At 37.4% G+C, this 18,724-nt stretch overlaps 1 protein-coding gene across 1 annotated transcript in view; it reads right to left on the reverse strand.

Annotated features, from left to right (window-relative positions):
* Nucleotides 1–12,740, reverse strand: part of Mnn1 (menin 1) — a 141,918-nt gene extending 129,178 nt beyond the window's left edge. Inside the window, exon 1 of the mRNA XM_071691039.1 lies at nucleotides 12,289–12,740. Within this exon, the coding sequence (XP_071547140.1) occupies nucleotides 12,289–12,727 (439 nt within the window). The 5' untranslated portion in view covers nucleotides 12,728–12,740. The remainder of the gene's footprint in view (nucleotides 1–12,288) is intronic.
* Between the last annotated feature and the right edge of the window lie 5,984 nt (nucleotides 12,741–18,724).

The following is an 18,724-nucleotide window of genomic DNA, read 5'->3' on the forward strand; positions in this document are numbered from 1 at the left end:
GATTTGGCAGTGGATGAAACCATGGAAGTGGAAGTGAGTCACTTGGGTGGGGGAGGGGGTGAAGGTTCTGGGAGCCTTGAAGAATGTGTGGAAGGCAAGAACGTTATCTTGGAAAGCAAAAATGGGTATGTTTGAAGGAATAGTGGTTCCAACAATGTTATATGGTTGTGAGGCATGGGCTATAGATAGGGTTGTGCGGAGGAGGGTGGATGTGATGGAAATGAGATGTGTGAGGACAATATGTGGTGTGAGGTGGTTTGATCGAGTAAGTAATGAAAGGGTAAGAGAGATGTGTGGTAATAAAAAGAGTGTGGTTGAGAGAGCAGAAGAGGGTGTATTGAAATGGTTTGGTCACATGGAAAGAATGAGTGAGGAAAGATTGACAAAGAGGATATATATGTCAGAAGTGGAGGGAACGAGGAGAAGTGGGAGACCAAACTGGAGGTGGAAGGATGGAGTGAAAGATTTTGAGTGATTGGGGCCTGAGCACACAGGAGGGGGAAAGGTATGCAAGGAATAGAGTGAATTGGAACGATGTGGTATACCAGGGTCGACGTGCTGTCAACTGATTGAACCAGGGCATGTGAAGCGTTTGGAGTAAACCATGGAAAGTTTTGTAGGGTGTGGATGTGGAAAGGGAGCTGTGGTTTCTGTGCATTACACATGATAGCTAGAGACTGAGTGTGAACAAATGTGGCCTTTGTTGTATTTTCCTAACACTACCTCCCAAGCACACTGGGGGAGGGGGTGCCATTTCATGTTTGATGGGGTGGCAGCGGGAATGGATGAGGGCAGCATGTATGAATATGTACATGTGTATATATGTATATGTATGTATACTTTGAAATGTATAAGTATGTATATGGGTGTGTGTGGGCGTTTAAGTATATAGATGTGTATGTGGGAGGATTGGACCATTCTTTCGTCTGTTTCCTTGCGCTACCTTGCTAATGCGGGAGACAGCAACAAAGTATAATAAATAATATAAATAACATATCGATGGAGTGATAAGAGAGATGAAAGCAAAACTAGGGAAAAAGGGTGAAGAGATGGGATGTGGTAGTGAGATAGGGTGGCCAGTGACAAGACTGTATGTAGATGATACTGTGCTGTTTGCAGAGAGTGAAGAGGAGTTGCAGAAGGTTATAAGCGTGCTTTATGATGTGTGTAAGTGGAGGAGATTGAAGGTAAATGCAAGTAAGAGTACAATAATGGTGTTTGAAAGGAAAAAGTGAAAGCATAATTTCGTAATACCATATAAAGCGAAAGAAGAAAGTGTACTAAATTGTGCTGTGGATATGGGGGTAAAAGACTGGAAGAAGTAAGGGAAATTAAGTATCTGGGAGCTGTCTTCAGTAAGAGTGGTGATATGGTAGGAGATGTAAGGGAGAGAGCAGTACAAGGTAGAAGAGTCATTGGGTCCCTTAATAGGAAAATGAAGGGTAGAGGTGTAAGTACTGAAATGAAGAGAAGATTAAAGGACAGCACAGTCCTCCCAACCCTGACAATGCAGCTGAAACATGGACGTGGAATGAGGCACAGAGGTCAAGAATGTAGGCTGTGGAAATGAGCTATCTGAGAAGAGCATTTGGTGTGACTTGATGGAATGAAGAAAGAAATGAAAGGGTGTGGTATGGCAACGAATGCAAAGAATGAATTGTGGAGTGGTAGAATGGGTGAAACATAATACTTTGGTGTAGTTTGGGCATGTGGAAAGAATGCAAGTTTATAAGGAGAGTGTATGACTACAATTAAAGGGGTTAGAGTGAAAAGAAGACCACCTGTTACATGGGAAAATGGGGTGGAGGAATACTGGAGGGAGAGAAACAGAGGAAGAATGCATGGAATGGTGTGTGTGTGTGTGTGTGTGTGTGTGTGTGTGTGTGTGTGTGTGTGTGTGTGTGTGTGTGTGTGGGTGGGTGGGGTAAGGACAGGGATATGTGGAGACTCTTTTGCCGTGGCCATCCCTTGATGGGAGTTCCCGGAGGGAACAGGCATCAGTGATATAGATATATAAAAATGCTCAATAAAATGTCTGTGGCACTTTGGTACTCCAAACATCCAACAGACATATAACGGTGATAAAAAAGCATAAAGGGTCTAGGGTAGAACAAGGATGATAAGCACTCTACAGGATGCAAAAAAAAAATTGGAGACCTAAGAAAGCCACTGCACACCCAACAAGAGAAAACCTATCAAATGAGTCACTGAACATTGACCAGAAACTCAAAATATCACAAAAACACAGGAAAAGGAAGAAGAGAGAGCCATTAATGATACAAGAAATAACCCAAAATACCTTTACTTTTTTGCAAAATGCCAAATGAGAACCAAAAACTAAACTGCCCTACTTAAAACAGAAGGTACTTTTACAGATGACTGCCAGGTGAGTGAGCTTTAAAAGAGCAATATGAATTAGTATTAAGTAAGCCATAAACCACCTTAAATTTACATATCCCAACATACTTCTTCCTAAATAATAATATCCCATGTTACACATAGCAGACTTCCCCACCTCACCATAGGATTTCGAGCAGGCCACTGAGAACATACACACTCCGTCCAAGAACTGGATTCCTGGAACTTGGTCTTTATAAGTAAATGCAAAACACAAACTTAAAGTAGCACAAAATAACTTATGGATAAAAGGTTTAGATTCTCACATCATCCTGAGGATTGAAACACTCACAATGCTCCACTCCATATAAGAGGAAGTGATACCCGAAAACTATTGACTGATAACAATACTACAAATTACTAAAATCTTTGAGAGTCCTATGAGGCAAACTGAATGAATCTATTGAATTTACCAAACCACATAACCCAGGATACCATGGTTTCAGAACAAGATCTTGTCTCTCTCTGCTTCACCACTATGATAAGACTGTTGAGGCTCTAAAGAATAAACAAAATGCAGATTCACTTTACACAGACTCTGCAGAAGCATTCGAGAAATGTAACCATAGTGTTACAGCTCATAAAATGCATGAGATGGGAATAACTGGAAAAACTGTGAGATAGATACACAATTTCAAATTAACAGATCACAACAGGTAGTTGCAAACCATACCATCTCCAGTGTCTCCACAATAAAAAGCTCGGTTCCCCAAGGAACTGTAACTGCAACCCTACTCTGCCTCATTCTTATACATCACATAGATACAAACATGAGTCACAGTTCCATATTCTTTGCAGAAGATCCCTATAATATGCAAGAAAATCATGCTAGTACAGTATAATGAAAGGTAACAAAGAGACATGAATGAACTCTTCAACTGTGCTATCGAGAACATGTCCTTTAACAGGGATACGTTTCGACCCATTCAATATGGGGAAAATGGAGAAATCAAAAACAGTACAGAATACTAAATGGTCACAGAACTCCCATAAACCAAATGAATAATGTGAAAGCCCTCAGGGGTATAATTTTTAAAGGTCTAACCTTAAGTGAACACAACAAAACAAGCTACCTCCACCAAAAGGTAGGTGGGATGGATCCTGTGGACTTTCAAACAACGGAGAAAAAAAAAACAATGATGATAGTTTTCATGGTCATACCCTAATATAAGCCTACAAGACAAAGGTCTTTCATGGCCCACATTAACTTGGTAACAAAGCAGAATTACTGAAATGGCTGAAAGATCCAAGGCTGTACTCCCTATATTGCAATCATCATCATCACTACCTGAGAAATCCTGTACAGCATGGTCCCCAACTTACTATTGTAAATAACTTCTTACTGGCACGAAGGACAAGGATGATTTTCTAAAATACTTTTTCTGAAATCCAAGGAGTGATATGCATCAAAAGACAGAACAACACAATGATTTAGGGCTCACAACTCTTCAGAACCTTGCATGGGATGCACAGCCAAGCTTAGGAGGGCACTGGACAAGTATTTATAGTGTATCTGACCAGCCAGGCTGTGAGGGATATGTGGGCCTGCAGGCTGCAGGTTTCAACAATGTGACTGAAGACAACTTAACTGCATAGCCTGGGCCCAGCCAAAGTTGTGGGGCCAGAAGACCTATGAAGACTACTAATGGGATATTCCAGACTGATTTACTGAGAACACGAGAGCAAAACATTTTTATTTCACTGCAAATCTATTATCTATCTTACATCAATCACTGTTCAACAATCTGGGCAATGTGGATGGCATACACTGTGATATTAGATTTTGCATATTTGGATAGCATACCCTTTAATATTCTTGTATATTTTGCATATTTTTGGGGTTTATTACACCCCATCTCCTAAAGCTATCTTCTCTTACATATCAACTGCTTTCACAGAGTCTATTTAACCATGTCAGCATTTTCTCTTTCTAAAGCTTCAACAATTCTTTCATAGCGGTCAAGCAACTGAGAGAGGCAAGATCTTCCCACCCTGAAACCATGTTGTGTTGGGTAATGTACATTGTTCACTTCCATTCATTTAGTCACTCTGCTTCTAAAGACCTTCTCAAAGAGCCTGATATTTTGCAATCTTATGTGATACTGATGGACAGATTGTTTTGCTTCCATCTTTGTGGACAAGGGCGATGTGTCAGTTTCAAGTTCTCAGGGGCAAGGTCAGAATCTAGACTTTTTCTTCAGAGGATATTCAGCCCTCATGAAAGAGGTGTTGGATATTTAGCCCTCATGAAAGAGATGTTGGATATTTTGCCCTCATGAAAGAGATGTTGGATATTTAGCCCTCATGAAAGAGATGTTGGATATTTAGCCCTCATGAAAGAGATGTTGGATATTTAGCCCTCATGAAAGAGATGTTGGATATTTAGCCCTCATGAAAGAGATGTTGGATATTAAGCCCTCATGAAAGAGATGTTAGATATTTAGCCCTCATGAAAGAGGTGTTGGATATTTAGCCCTCATGAAAGAGATGTTGGATATTTAGCCCTCATGAAAGAGATGTTAGATATTTAGCCCTCATGAAAGAGATGTTGGATATTCAGCCCTCATGAAAGAGGTGTTGGATATTTAGCCCTCATGAAAGAGATGTTGGATATTAAGCCCTCATGAAAGAGATGTTAGATATTTAGCCCTCATGAAAGAGATGTTGGATATTTAGCCCCCATGAAAGAGATGTTGGATATTTAGCCCTCATGAAAGAGATGTTGGATATTTAGCCCCCATGAAAGAGATGTTGGATATTTAGCCCTCATGAAAGAGATGTTGGATATTTAGCCCCCATGAAAGAGATGTTGGATATTTAGCCCTCAAGAAAGAGATGTTGGACATTTAGCCCTCATGGAGGAGATGTTGGATATTTAGCCCTCATGAAAGAGATGTTGGACATTTAGCCCTCAAGAAAGAGATGTTGGATATTCAGCCCTCATGAAAGAGGTGTTGGATATTCAGCCCTCATGAAAGAGATGTTGGATATTTAGCCCTCATGAAAGAGATGTTGGATATTTAGCCCCCATGAAAGAGATGTTAGATATTTAGCCCTCATGAAAGAGATGTTGGATATTTAGCCCCCATGAAAGAGATGTTGGATATTTAGCCCTCAAGAAAGAGATGTTGGACATTTAGCCCTCATGGAGGAGATGTTGGATATTTAGCCCTCATGAAAGAGATGTTGGACATTTAGCCCTCATTAAAGAGGTTTTGTATTTCTTAACATGTTCTCAATAACCTTCTCAAATTCCTGAGTTGAGGTGGTGATATCTACTATGTGTAACAATGGTCTAGGAACAAGCTTTTGGTGGCTTATTCAAGGTGGTTTTTAGCTTAACAAATACTAATTCATATTGCTTTTTTTAATCTTACTCATCCAGAAGTCATCTGTAAGAGCACCTTTTACTGTATTTAGAGGGCCAATGGAGATTGTGGTTCTCAGTTTGCATATGAGTAAAAGTATTTTGGGTTATTCTATACATTATTCATGGCTTTTCCTTTTTTCCTGTTTCATATAACATTTTGAACTTATGGTCTATGCCAGTAATTCACTTGAGAGGTTTCCTTACCTTTGCTGGGTGAGCTGTAGGTTCTTCAGATAATCTGCAATTTTTTTTGCCTCCTGTATAGAGCTTGTCTTCCTCATTCTACCCTAGACCTTTTGTGTTTTCTTCATGCTGGCATTTGTCTATTGCATGTTTGGAGTGCCAAAGATGCACTGGTAACTACACATTCCTCCTCTGTTTTGGTACTCAGCAGGGTTTCCCCATCGTGTCACAGATGTCTCATTGCTTACATCTTCCCACTCTATCCACTTACTATCAAAACTTAAATTAATGAATACATCTCCAAGATTATGCATATTCTGCTTAAATAGATTAGCTTTCAAACTTGTTTTTACTTCATTTAGGTTGTGATCTGAGTAAAGGGTGTTTTAGGTGATGTCATATGTTAGGTTACAATTATTCATAAAGACTGAACATAGCATACTATTTCTTCTGGTTTGGTATGTTGAATGAAGGAGAACTTATTACAGTCTCAATAACCCACTTTTTTGCAGATATTTGTCCACACTGTTTCTGATGTTGGCAGTTTCATGTATGATGTTATTTCCTGCCAGTCTCCATTTTATGTGCGACTGGTTGAAGTCTCCTAAGAAAGATATAAATGGCATTGGGTTTCTATGGAGCTGAAGACATCATTCAAGGTTAAAGTCTCCTAAGACAGGTATATTTGGGGCTGGGTTTCTGAGGTGACGTGATCATTCCGCATTTCTAATCTGTTCAATAAGTTTTTGTAGTGAATACCTGGTTCTGCATCTGGTGTTCTGTAGATCAATATAATGACAAGATTTGGGTTTTCAACTTAACAATGTGTACTTCTATCACATCATTTGAAGAGTTCAGTTGCTATAAAAGTATTTATCATATACAGTCCACCCCCTCCAAATGATCTAGTACTGTCTCATGTGTACAAGTTGTAGTATGGACCCAGATCTCACAATTTGTATGGTCTTCAGTGTGTTTCAGTGAATGTCACAATACTGCACCTGACTCATTTAACAAGCCACTTAGATAATGGGATTTCTCAGATACATGGTAGTGCTCACAGGACTCGTTCAAGCAGCACCTAATCTCTAGACATGAACTAAACAATTCTAAGTGGTAAAATCTGCATCTCTTCCTTTAGTACCATTTCATTTTCTTAATCCAGTTCACATATTTTCATTGATGATTACATTTACATTTTCCCCCTGAAAGATATGTCAGTCTTGCCATACATGCAAACTCCTTTTACAAAGTATGTACAGCCTCTGAGTACTCTGTGAATTTCTTGTTCTTCAACTGCATCACATCTCATGCTTTCTAAAGATAACCATGGCCAGGCCTGAGGGGATTTCTTGGCTTCCCCTTTCTTCTTTTCCCCTTTCCTTCCATACCTAGATCAATGTATCCATCTCTTTCTGCACCCATATCTGTGCCATATCTGAGTCATGTCTATCTCTTTCTGCAATCATGTTTGCGTTTGCAGTTGCTTAGCCTCCACTTTCTCACTCTTTCCATACCTAAATCAATGTCTCTATCTCTTCCTGTGCTAATGTCTCTGCATAAGTTTCCTGGCCTCCACTTTCAACATTAATTTCCACTGTGGACTCTTCTTCCATAGTTGTGTCAGTTTTAGGGAGCCTAAAAGGTTACTCCCCATTGCAGCATTTCCCATTTCTGAGCTTTTGTGAGTCTACAATGGAAGTGATGTCCTGTGACTTTCTCCACTTTTTGGAGTGTGTGGGTAGTGGTTTCACAAACTTTTCATTATCTGCCTCAGGCTCCCATTCAATATTTCTAAATACAATAAGATCAGTGTCTGCATCACATATTGTTTGCCCATAATGCATTTATAATATGTTAAAGCATGTTATGGCTTCTATTTGCATGGTTGATGTAACAGGTTTTCTTACAAGCAATTGCATTCTTGCATATAATGCAGTTTTCAGTCATTTTTCCGGTATGTTTATGCTCCCCTCTTTGCACTTCTACGCTTATTTTTGTCAGTGTCATGTGGGAGATATGGTGGGTAACTGGTTCTGTTCTTAGATTTGATCATTATTATCATAACTATTACTTCTGTTAATAAGGCTTATCAACAGACATGATATTCAGACGAGATGTTCCCTATTCCTGTTTTCAATTAATATGTCTCTCATCTATTTTGTAGAACATTTGTATTCTGTTCATTCAGTGTCACATTATCTCTCTCTTCTGCACCCAACAATAATTTTGCTGTCCTCTATATTCAATTTGTTAATTTTCTTTTCTGTACTTTTTTTATTTTTATTTTGCTTTGTCGGTCTCCCGCGTTTGCGAGGTAGCGCAAGGAAACAGACGAAAGAAATGGCCCAACCCACCCCCATACACATGTATATACACACACGTCCACACACGCAAATATACATACCTATACATCTCAATGTACACAAATATATATACACACACAGACACATACATATATACCCATGCACACAATTCACACTGTCTGCCTTTATTCATTCCCATCGCCACCTCGCCACACATATATATGTATTCCCTCCTGTATTTCTATCTAAGGACTCAATTAGTTCCTTCTCTTTTTATTTCATCATCAGTTTGTAGTTCTTTCTCCACCATTTCATTACCTATAGCCCGTGACAGCTATGGGCTCTCTCTTTCTCTCTCCCAGACCACTCCCCTACAGGAGGAGGAGGTATAGTCTCGCACTAATTCATGGAGCCCATTTTCCTCAGTACACTTCACATTTTTAACTACTGAAAACATCTGTTGTAGATACCAATGTCTTCATTCTGCAGACCATATGCATTCATATCTACGGCTCTTCTGCAGAAGAGTGATGCCTGAAGGATTTCTTCACTTGTTTTGATCAATATTTCACACAAATAAATAACAGTACTTTTTCAGGATACTTGAGCTTAAAAGATGCAATATCAGTCAAAACTTTTTCTTTCTTATTCATTCCTCTAAAAACCAGTAAGGAAACTATCCCTTAGTGGCATCACCAAGGGAGAGCCATTGGAAAAATGATCTTGGTCTGCGCACTGGCACTGAACAGTGTATAAAACATGTTTTCTTGTATTCTTCAACATCGCATATCATTTCAGTGATTCAACAACAATTTACTTTAAAGCATAACTACAACATCCGAGCCAGAATAGAAAGTTAGGCTGAGATGTACAAAATAACAGCTATATGTGCAGATGTACAGACCTGTCATGTAGGTGTAAATGTACAGACCTGTCATGTTGGTGCACATGTACAGACCTGTCATGTAAGTGTAAATGTACTGACCTGTCATGTAGGTGTACATGTACTGACCTGTCATGTAGGTGTAGATGTAATGACCTGTCATGTAGGTGTACATGTACTGACCTGTCATGTAGGTGTAGATGTACTGACCTGTCATGTAGGTGTAGATGTACTGACCTGTCATGTAAGTGTAGATGTAATGACCTGTCATGTAGGTGTAGATGTACTGACCTGTCATGTGGGTGTAGATGTACTGACCTGTCATGTAGGTGTAGATGTGCTGACCTGTCATGTAAGTGTAGATGTAATGACCTGTCATGTAAGTGTAGATGTAATGACCTGTCATGTAAGTGTAGATGTAATGACCTGTCATGTAGGTGTACATGTACTGACCTGTCATGTAGGTGTAGATGTACTGACCTGTCATGTAGGTGTAGATGTACTGACCTGTCATGTAAGTGTAGATGTACTGACCTGTCATGTAGGTGTAGATGTACTAACCTGTCATGTAGGTGTAGATGTACTGACCTGTCATGTAAGTGTAGATGTAATGACCTGTCATGTAAGTGTAGATGTAATGACCTGTCATGTAAGTGTAGATATAATGACCTGTCATGTAGGTGTAGATGTACTGACCTGTCATGTAGGTGTAGATGTACTGACCTGTCATGTAGGTGTAGATGTACTGACCTGTCATGTAAGTGAAGATGTACTGACCTGTCATGTAGGTGTAGATGTACTGACCTGTCATGTGGGTGTAGATGTACTGACCTGTCATGTAGGTGTAGATGTACTGACCTGTCGTAAGTGTAGATGTACTGACCTGTCATGTAAGTGTAGATGTACTGACCTGTCATGTAGGTGTAGATGTACTGACCTGTCATGTAAGTGTAGATGTAATGACCTGTCATGTAGGTGTAGATGTACTGACCTGTCATGTAAGTGTAGATGTAATGACCTGTCATGTAAGTGTACATGTACTGACCTGTCATGTGGGTGTAGATGTACTGACCTGTAATGTAAGTGTAGATGTACTGACCTGTCATGTAAGTGTAGATGTACTGACCTGTCATGTAAGTGTAGATGTAATGACCTGTCGTAAGTGTAGATGTACTGACCTGTCATGTAAGTGTAGATGTACTGACCTGTCATGTAGGTGTAGATGTACTGACCTGTCATGTAAGTGTAGATGTAATGACCAGTCATGTAAGTGTAGATGTACTGACCTGTCATGTAAGTGTAGATGTACTGACCTGTCATGTAAGTGTAGATGTACTGACCTGTCATGTAGCTGTAGATGTAATGACCTGTCATGTAAGTGTAGATGTACTGACCTGTCATGCGGGTGTAGATGTACTGACCTGTCATGTAAGTGTAGATGTAATGACCTGTCATGTAGCTGTAGATGTACTGACCTGTCATGTAGGTGTAGATGTAATGACCTGTCATGTAGGTGTAGATGTACTGACCTGTCATGTAAGTGTAGATGTAATGACCTGTCATGTAGGTGTAGATTTAATGACCTGTCATGTAGGTGTAGATGTAATGACCTGTCATGTAGGTGTAGATGTACTGACCTGTCATGTAGGTGTACATGTACTGACCTGTCATGTAGGTGTACATGTACTGACCTGTCATGTAAGTGTAGATGTGCTGACCTGTCATGTAAGTGTAGATGTACTGACCTGTCATGTAGGTGTAGATGTAATGACCTGTCATGTAGGTGTACATGTACTGACCTGTCATGTAAGTGTAGATGTACTGACCTGTCATGTAAGTGTAGATGTACTGACCTGTCATGTAGGTGTAGATGTACTGACCTATCATGTAGGTGTAGATGTACTGACCTGTCATGTAAGTGTAGATGTAATGACCTGTCATGTAGGTGTAGATGTACTGACCTGTCATGTAGGTGTAGATGTAATGACCTGTCATGTAAGTGTAGATGTACTGACCTGTCATGTAGGTGTAGATGTACTGACCTGTCATGTAGGTGTAGATGTACTGACCTGTCATGTAAGTGTAGATGTACTGACCTGTCATGTAAGTGTAGATGTACTGACCTGTCATGTAGGTGTAGATGTAATGACCTGTCATGTAGGTGTAGATGTACTGACCTGTCATGTAGGTGTAGATGTAATGACCTGTCATGTAGGTGTAGATGTACTGACCTGTCATGTAGGTGTAGATGTAATGACCTGTCATGTAGGTGTAGATGTACTGACCTGTCATGTAGGTGTAGATGTAATGACCTGTCATGTAGGTGTAGATGTACTGACCTGTCATGTAGGTGTACATGTACTGACCTGTCATGTAAGTGCAGATGTACTGACCTGTCATGTAGGTGTAGATGTAATGACCTGTCATGTAGGTGTAGATGTAATGACCTGTCATGTAGGTGTAGATGTACTGACCTGTCATGTAGGTGTAGATGTACTGACCTGTCATGTAAGTGTAGATGTACTGACCTGTCATGTAAGTGTAGATGTACTGACCTGTCATGTAGGTGTAGATGTAATGACCTGTCATGTAGGTGTAGATGTAATGACCTGTCATGTAGGTGTAGATGTAATGACCTGTCATGTAGGTGTAGATGTAATGACCTGTCATGTAGGTGTAGATGTACTGACCTGTCATGTAAGTGTAGATGTACTGACCTGTCATGTAGGTGTAGATGTAATGACCTGTCATGTAGGTGTAGATGTAATGACCTGTCATGTAGGTGTAGATGTACTGACCTGTCATGTAGGTGTAGATGTAATGACCTGTCATGTAGGTGTAGATGTACTGACCTGTCATGTAGGTGTAGATGTACTGACCTGTCATGTAAGTGTAGATGTACTGACCTGTCATGTAGGTGTAGATGTAATGACCTGTCATGTAGGTGTAGATGTACTGACCTGTCATGTAGGTGTAGATGTAATGACCTGTCATGTAGGTGTAGATGTAATGACCTGTCATGTAGGTGTAGATGTATTGACCTGTCATGTAGGTGTAGATGTACTGACCTGTCATGTAGGTGTAGATGTACTGACCTGTCATGTAGGTGTAGATGTAATGACCTGTCATGTAGGTGTAGATGTACTGACCTGTCATGTAGCTGTAGATGGACTGTAGATGAGCTCTATCCTTGTAATAACTACTAGATAATGTACACCAGACCACATCCGAGATGCGTTTGATCAGTTCCCTGGTGGCATAACGTGGGCTGCCGAAGGCTGTCAGGTCAACATGAGCCTTAATGATGGCCAGGAACCTGTGGTGTAGCGCCTCGACCGTCTCCTGCTGTACTACTGGCACTACACGATGACCACTCCCACCATTATATATGTCTTCATCATAAGCTGGAGGTGGTTCCCCTCCAGCCCGGGAACACGTTAGTGTATTCTCAATATGTCCGATGATTATAGATAATATGGCCAAGTTAGGCTCACTGTTCTTCTCCAAATGAAGTTTAAAAAGTTTCACCACAGACTCGATATCAGTGAGCGGGAAGAGAGCCTTCTCCTCGCTGGATAACTTGGCCATTTTGTTTACAGCTTCACCATCTACGTCACAAACATCAACAACATGTTCCAATATTGTAATGACCATTACTTACTATCTACATACCTTTAATAATAGTATTATTATTATTTCATTTATCACTTTATCATATAAGAGACTTCATTAAATTGTCCATGAAAACGTGCATGAAAGAAAAAAAAGAAATATTACAAATTTTTCTCCATAAAACATACTTTTATATAAGTGAGATTTTTCTTCATATCATCACAAGATATATAAATATTTAATAATTATCAATTCATTCTATTTTGTATATTATATCACCACCCAATATTCATCTGAACATTACCTAAATATCGTAAACTAGAGACAAATTTCAGGGCAGAAATATGAATGATTCTTTAGTGGTAATATTTTTAATGGCCTGAATTATTGACTTCATATTCTTCACGTCATTATTTTTCATGTTATTATTCAAATTTCGTAAAAAAAAGTAAATGATTTCGTTTTACAAGACTTGGTAACGTGTGTTGATGGTCTGACGCGTCAATGTAGAGGTGTTGGTGACGCTCAACTTGCTCCATTGATTATACTGCTACTTCTTAATGACACTTATCCTAACTGTCCACATGTATACTAACAACCCTAACTACGATAGTTAAAAATGACCAGGATGAGCGTAAGCCATCATGAAATGTGGTGAGAGGTAAAACAAGGGAGGAAGGTGCCACGTGCGTCATGGTAGTAGTAGTAGTAGTAGTAGACTCAGAGAAGAAGCACATTATAATGTCATGTAATATTACGTCATCATCATCAGCTGCCACATGAACCATGTTGTACACTTAGTACATTGTACACTTAATACGGTCCTCACGGCCTTAATTATGTCATCATCAGCTGCCACATGAACCATATTGTACACTGAGTAAGGTGCTCACGACCTGACTACCAAGACATAATGAGTAGTGACACCTGATAACAACGGCTCTCACCTGTGTATGTATGGTGGTCAACCAACATTATGCTTCACTAACATGATATATTAAGACATTACGCTTCACTAACATGATATATTAAGACATTACGCTTCACTAACATGATATATTAAGACATTACGCTTCACTAACATGATATATTAAGACATTACGCTTCACCAACATGATATATTAAGACATTACGCTTCACCAACATGATATATTAAGACATTACGCTTCACCAACATGATATATTAAGACATTACGCTTCACCAACATGATATATTAAGACATTACGCTTCACCAACATGATATATTAAGACATTACGCTTCACCAACATGATATATTAAGACATTACGCTTCACCAACATGATATATTAAGACATTACGCTTCACCAACATGATATATTAAGACATTACGCTTCACCAACATGATATATTAAGACATTACGCTTCACCAACATGATATATTAAGACATTACGCTTCACCAACATGATATATTAAGACATTACGCTTCACTAACATGATATATTAAGACATTACGCTTCACCAACATGATATATTAAGACATTACGCTTCACCAACATGATATATTAAGACATTACGCTTCACTAACATGATATATTAAGACATTACGCTTCACCAACATGATATATTAAGACATTACGCTTCACCAACATGATATATTAAGACATTACGCTTCACCAACATGATATATTAAGACATTACGCTTCACCAACATGATATATTAAAACATTACGCTTCACCAACATGATATATTAAGACATTACGCTTCACCAACATGATATATTAAGACATTACGCTTCACCAACATGATATATTAAGACATTACGCTTCACCAACATGATATATTAAGACATTACGCTTCACCAACATGATACATTAAGACATTACGCTTCACCAACATGATATATTAAGACATTACGCTTCACCAACATGATATATTAAGACTACGCTTCACCAACATGATATATTAAGACATTACGCTTCACCAACATGATATATTAATACATTACGCTTCACCAACATGATATATCAAGACATTACGCTTCACTAACATGATATATTAAGATATTACGCTTCACCAACATGATATATTAAGACATTACGCTTCACCAACATGATATATTAAGACATTACGGTTCACTAACATGATATATTAAGACTACAGTTTACCAACATGATATATTAAGACATTACGCTTCACCAACATGATATATTAAGACATTACGGTTCACCAACATGATATATTAAGACATTACGGTTCACTAACATGATATATTAAGACTACAGTTTACCAACATGATATATTAAGACATTACGCTTCACCAACATGATATATTAAGACATTACGCTTCACCAACATGATATATTGAGACATTGCAGTTCACTAACATATCAAGACATTACGGTTTACCAACATGATATATTAAGACATTACGGTTCACCAACATGATATATTAAGACATTACGGTTCACCAACATGATATATTAAGACATTATGGTTCACCAACATGATATATTAAGACATTACGGTTCACTAACATGATATATTAAGACATTACGCTTCACCAACATGATATATTAAGACATTACGCTTCACCAACATGATATATTAAGACTACAGTTTACCACCATGATATATTAAGACATTACGCTTCACCAACATGATATATTAAGACATTACGGTTCACCAACATGATATATTAAGACTACAGTTCACCAACATGATATATTAAGACATTACGGTTCACCAACATGATATATTAAGACATTACGCTTCACCAACATGATATATTGAGACATTACAGTTCACTAACATATCAAGACATTACGGTTTACCAACATGATATATTAAGACATTACGCTTCACAAACATGATATATTAAGACATTGCGGTTCACTAACATGATATATTAAGACATTACGGTTCACCAACTTGATATATTAAGACTACAGTTCACCAACATGATATATTAAGACATTACACTTCACCAACATGATATATTAAGACATTACGCTTCAACATGATATATTAAGACATTACGGTTCACCAACATGATATATTAAGACATTACGCTTCACCAACATGATATATTAAGACATTACGCTTCACCAACATGATATATTAAGACATTACGGTTTACCAACATGATATATTAAGACATTATGCTTCACCAACATGATATTTTAAGACATTACACTTCACCAACATGATATATTAAGACATTACGGTTCACCAACATGATATATTAACACATTACGGTTCACCAACATGATATATTAAGACTACAGTTCACCAACATGATATATTAAGACATTATGCTTCTCCAACATGATATATTAAGACATTACGCTTCACCAACATGATATATTAAGACATTACGGTTTACCAATATGATATATTAAGACATTACGCTTCACCAACATGATATATTAAGACATTATGCTTCACCAACATGATATATTAAGACATTATGGTTCACCAACATGATATATTAACACATTATGGTTCACCAACATGATATATTAAGACTACAGTTCACCAACATGATATATTAAGACATTACGCTTCACCAACATGATATATTAAGACATTACGCTTCACCAACATGATATATTAAGACATTACGGTTCACCAACATGATATATTAAGACTACAGTTCACCAACATGATATATTAAGAATTACGGTTCACCAGCATGATATATCAGAGTTGACCAACATGATATATTAAGATATTATGGTTGACCAACATGATATTTTAAGACATTATGGTTGACCAACATGATATATTGACAGTATGGTTGACCAACATATATTCATTGAGACATACTGTGGTTAACTAACATGATATATCCATTGAGACATTATGGATGACTAACATGATATATCTATTAAGACATTATGGATGACCAACATGTATTCATTGAGACATACTGTGGTTGACATGATATACCATTAAGACACCTTATGGTTGACCAACATGATAAATATGAAGACTATGGTTGACAAATAATGTATTGACATTATAGTTGACCAACATGATATATCAATATATGGTTGACCAACATACCCATTAAGACATTATGGTTGACTATGATATATTCATTAAGACTTTATGGTTGACCAACAAATATTCATTAAGACATTCTGGTTGACCAACATAATATATTCATTAAGACATAGCATGGTTAACCAACATGATATATAAAAACATTGACCAACAAGATATATTCATTAAGACATAAACATCAAGAAATATTATTGTTGAGCAACATGATATATCAACATATGGTTGACCAACATGATATATACATCAAAACATAGTATGGTTGACCAACATAATATATCCATCAAGATATATTATGAGTGACAAACATATATTCATTGATGTTATGGTTGACCAACATGATAAATTCAAGACATTATGGTTGACCAACATGATATATTAATTAAGACATTATGGTTGACCAACATGATATATACATCAAAACATAGTATGGTTGACCAACATAATATATCCATCAAGATATATTATGGGTGACAAACATATATTCATTGATGTTATGGTTGACCAACATGATAAATTCAAGACATTATGGTTGACCAACATGATATATTAATTAAGACATTATGGTTGACCAACATGATATATACATCAAAACATATTATGGTTGGCCTACATAATATATCCATCAAGATATATTATGGTTGCCCAACATATATTCATTGACATTATGGTTGACCAGCATGATAAATTCATTAAAACACTATGGTTGACCAACATCATATATTGACATTATGGTTGACCAATACATCCATTAAGACATTATAGTTGACCAACATAATACATTCGTTAGGACATTATGGTTGACCAACATGATACAGTAAGACATGGTTGACCAACATGATATATTCATGAAGACATCATGGTTGACCAACATGATATATAAAGACATTGTTTGACCAAGATATATTTATTGACATTGTGGTTGACGAACATGATATATCCATTTGACATATTATGGTTGACTAGTGATATATTCATTAAGATGTTACATTGGATCAACATGATATATTCATTGACATATTATGGTTGACCACCATGATATATTCATTGTCATTATGCTTGACCAACATGATATATTCATTAAGACAATATGGTTGGCCACCATGATATATTCATTAAGATATAGATGACCAACATGATATATCCATTGAGACATTATGGTTGACCAATATGATACATCCATTAAGACATAGCATGGTTGACCAACATAATACATCCATTAAGATATGTTTTGGTTGACCAACATGATACATCCATTAAGACATATGTGGTTGACCAACATAATATATTAAGAAATATGGTTGACCAACATATATTCATTAAGACATGTTATGGTTGACCAACATGATATATTAAGAAATATGGTTGACCAATATGATATATTCATTCAGACATGTTATGGTTGACCAACATGATATATCCATAACATATTATGGTTGACCAATATGATATATCTGTTAAGACATGGTTGACCAAGATGATGTATGCATTAAAAGACATATTGTGGTTGAACAACATGATATAGTAAGACACTATGATTGACCAGCATGATGTATTAAGACAGATGTTCTGGTTGACCAACATGATATATCCATTAAGAGATGTTATGGTTGACCAACATGATATATCCATTAAGAGATGTTATGGTTGACCAACATGATATATCCATTAAGAGATGTAATAGATGACCAACATGATATATCCATTGAGAGATGTTATTGTTGACTAACATGATATATCCATTAAGAGATGTTATGGTTGACCAACATGATATATTCATTAAGACATGTTATGGTTGACAAACATGACATATCCATTAAGACATTTTATGGTTGACCAACATAACATATCCATTAAAACATGTTATGGTTGACCAACATGATATATTTATCAACACATGTTATGGTTGAGCAACATGATATATCCATAAAAACATGTTATGGTCAAG

This window comes from Panulirus ornatus, chromosome 50 (assembly GCF_036320965.1).
Source record: "Panulirus ornatus isolate Po-2019 chromosome 50, ASM3632096v1, whole genome shotgun sequence".
NCBI classification, from domain to species: Eukaryota; Metazoa; Arthropoda; class Malacostraca; order Decapoda; family Palinuridae; genus Panulirus; species Panulirus ornatus.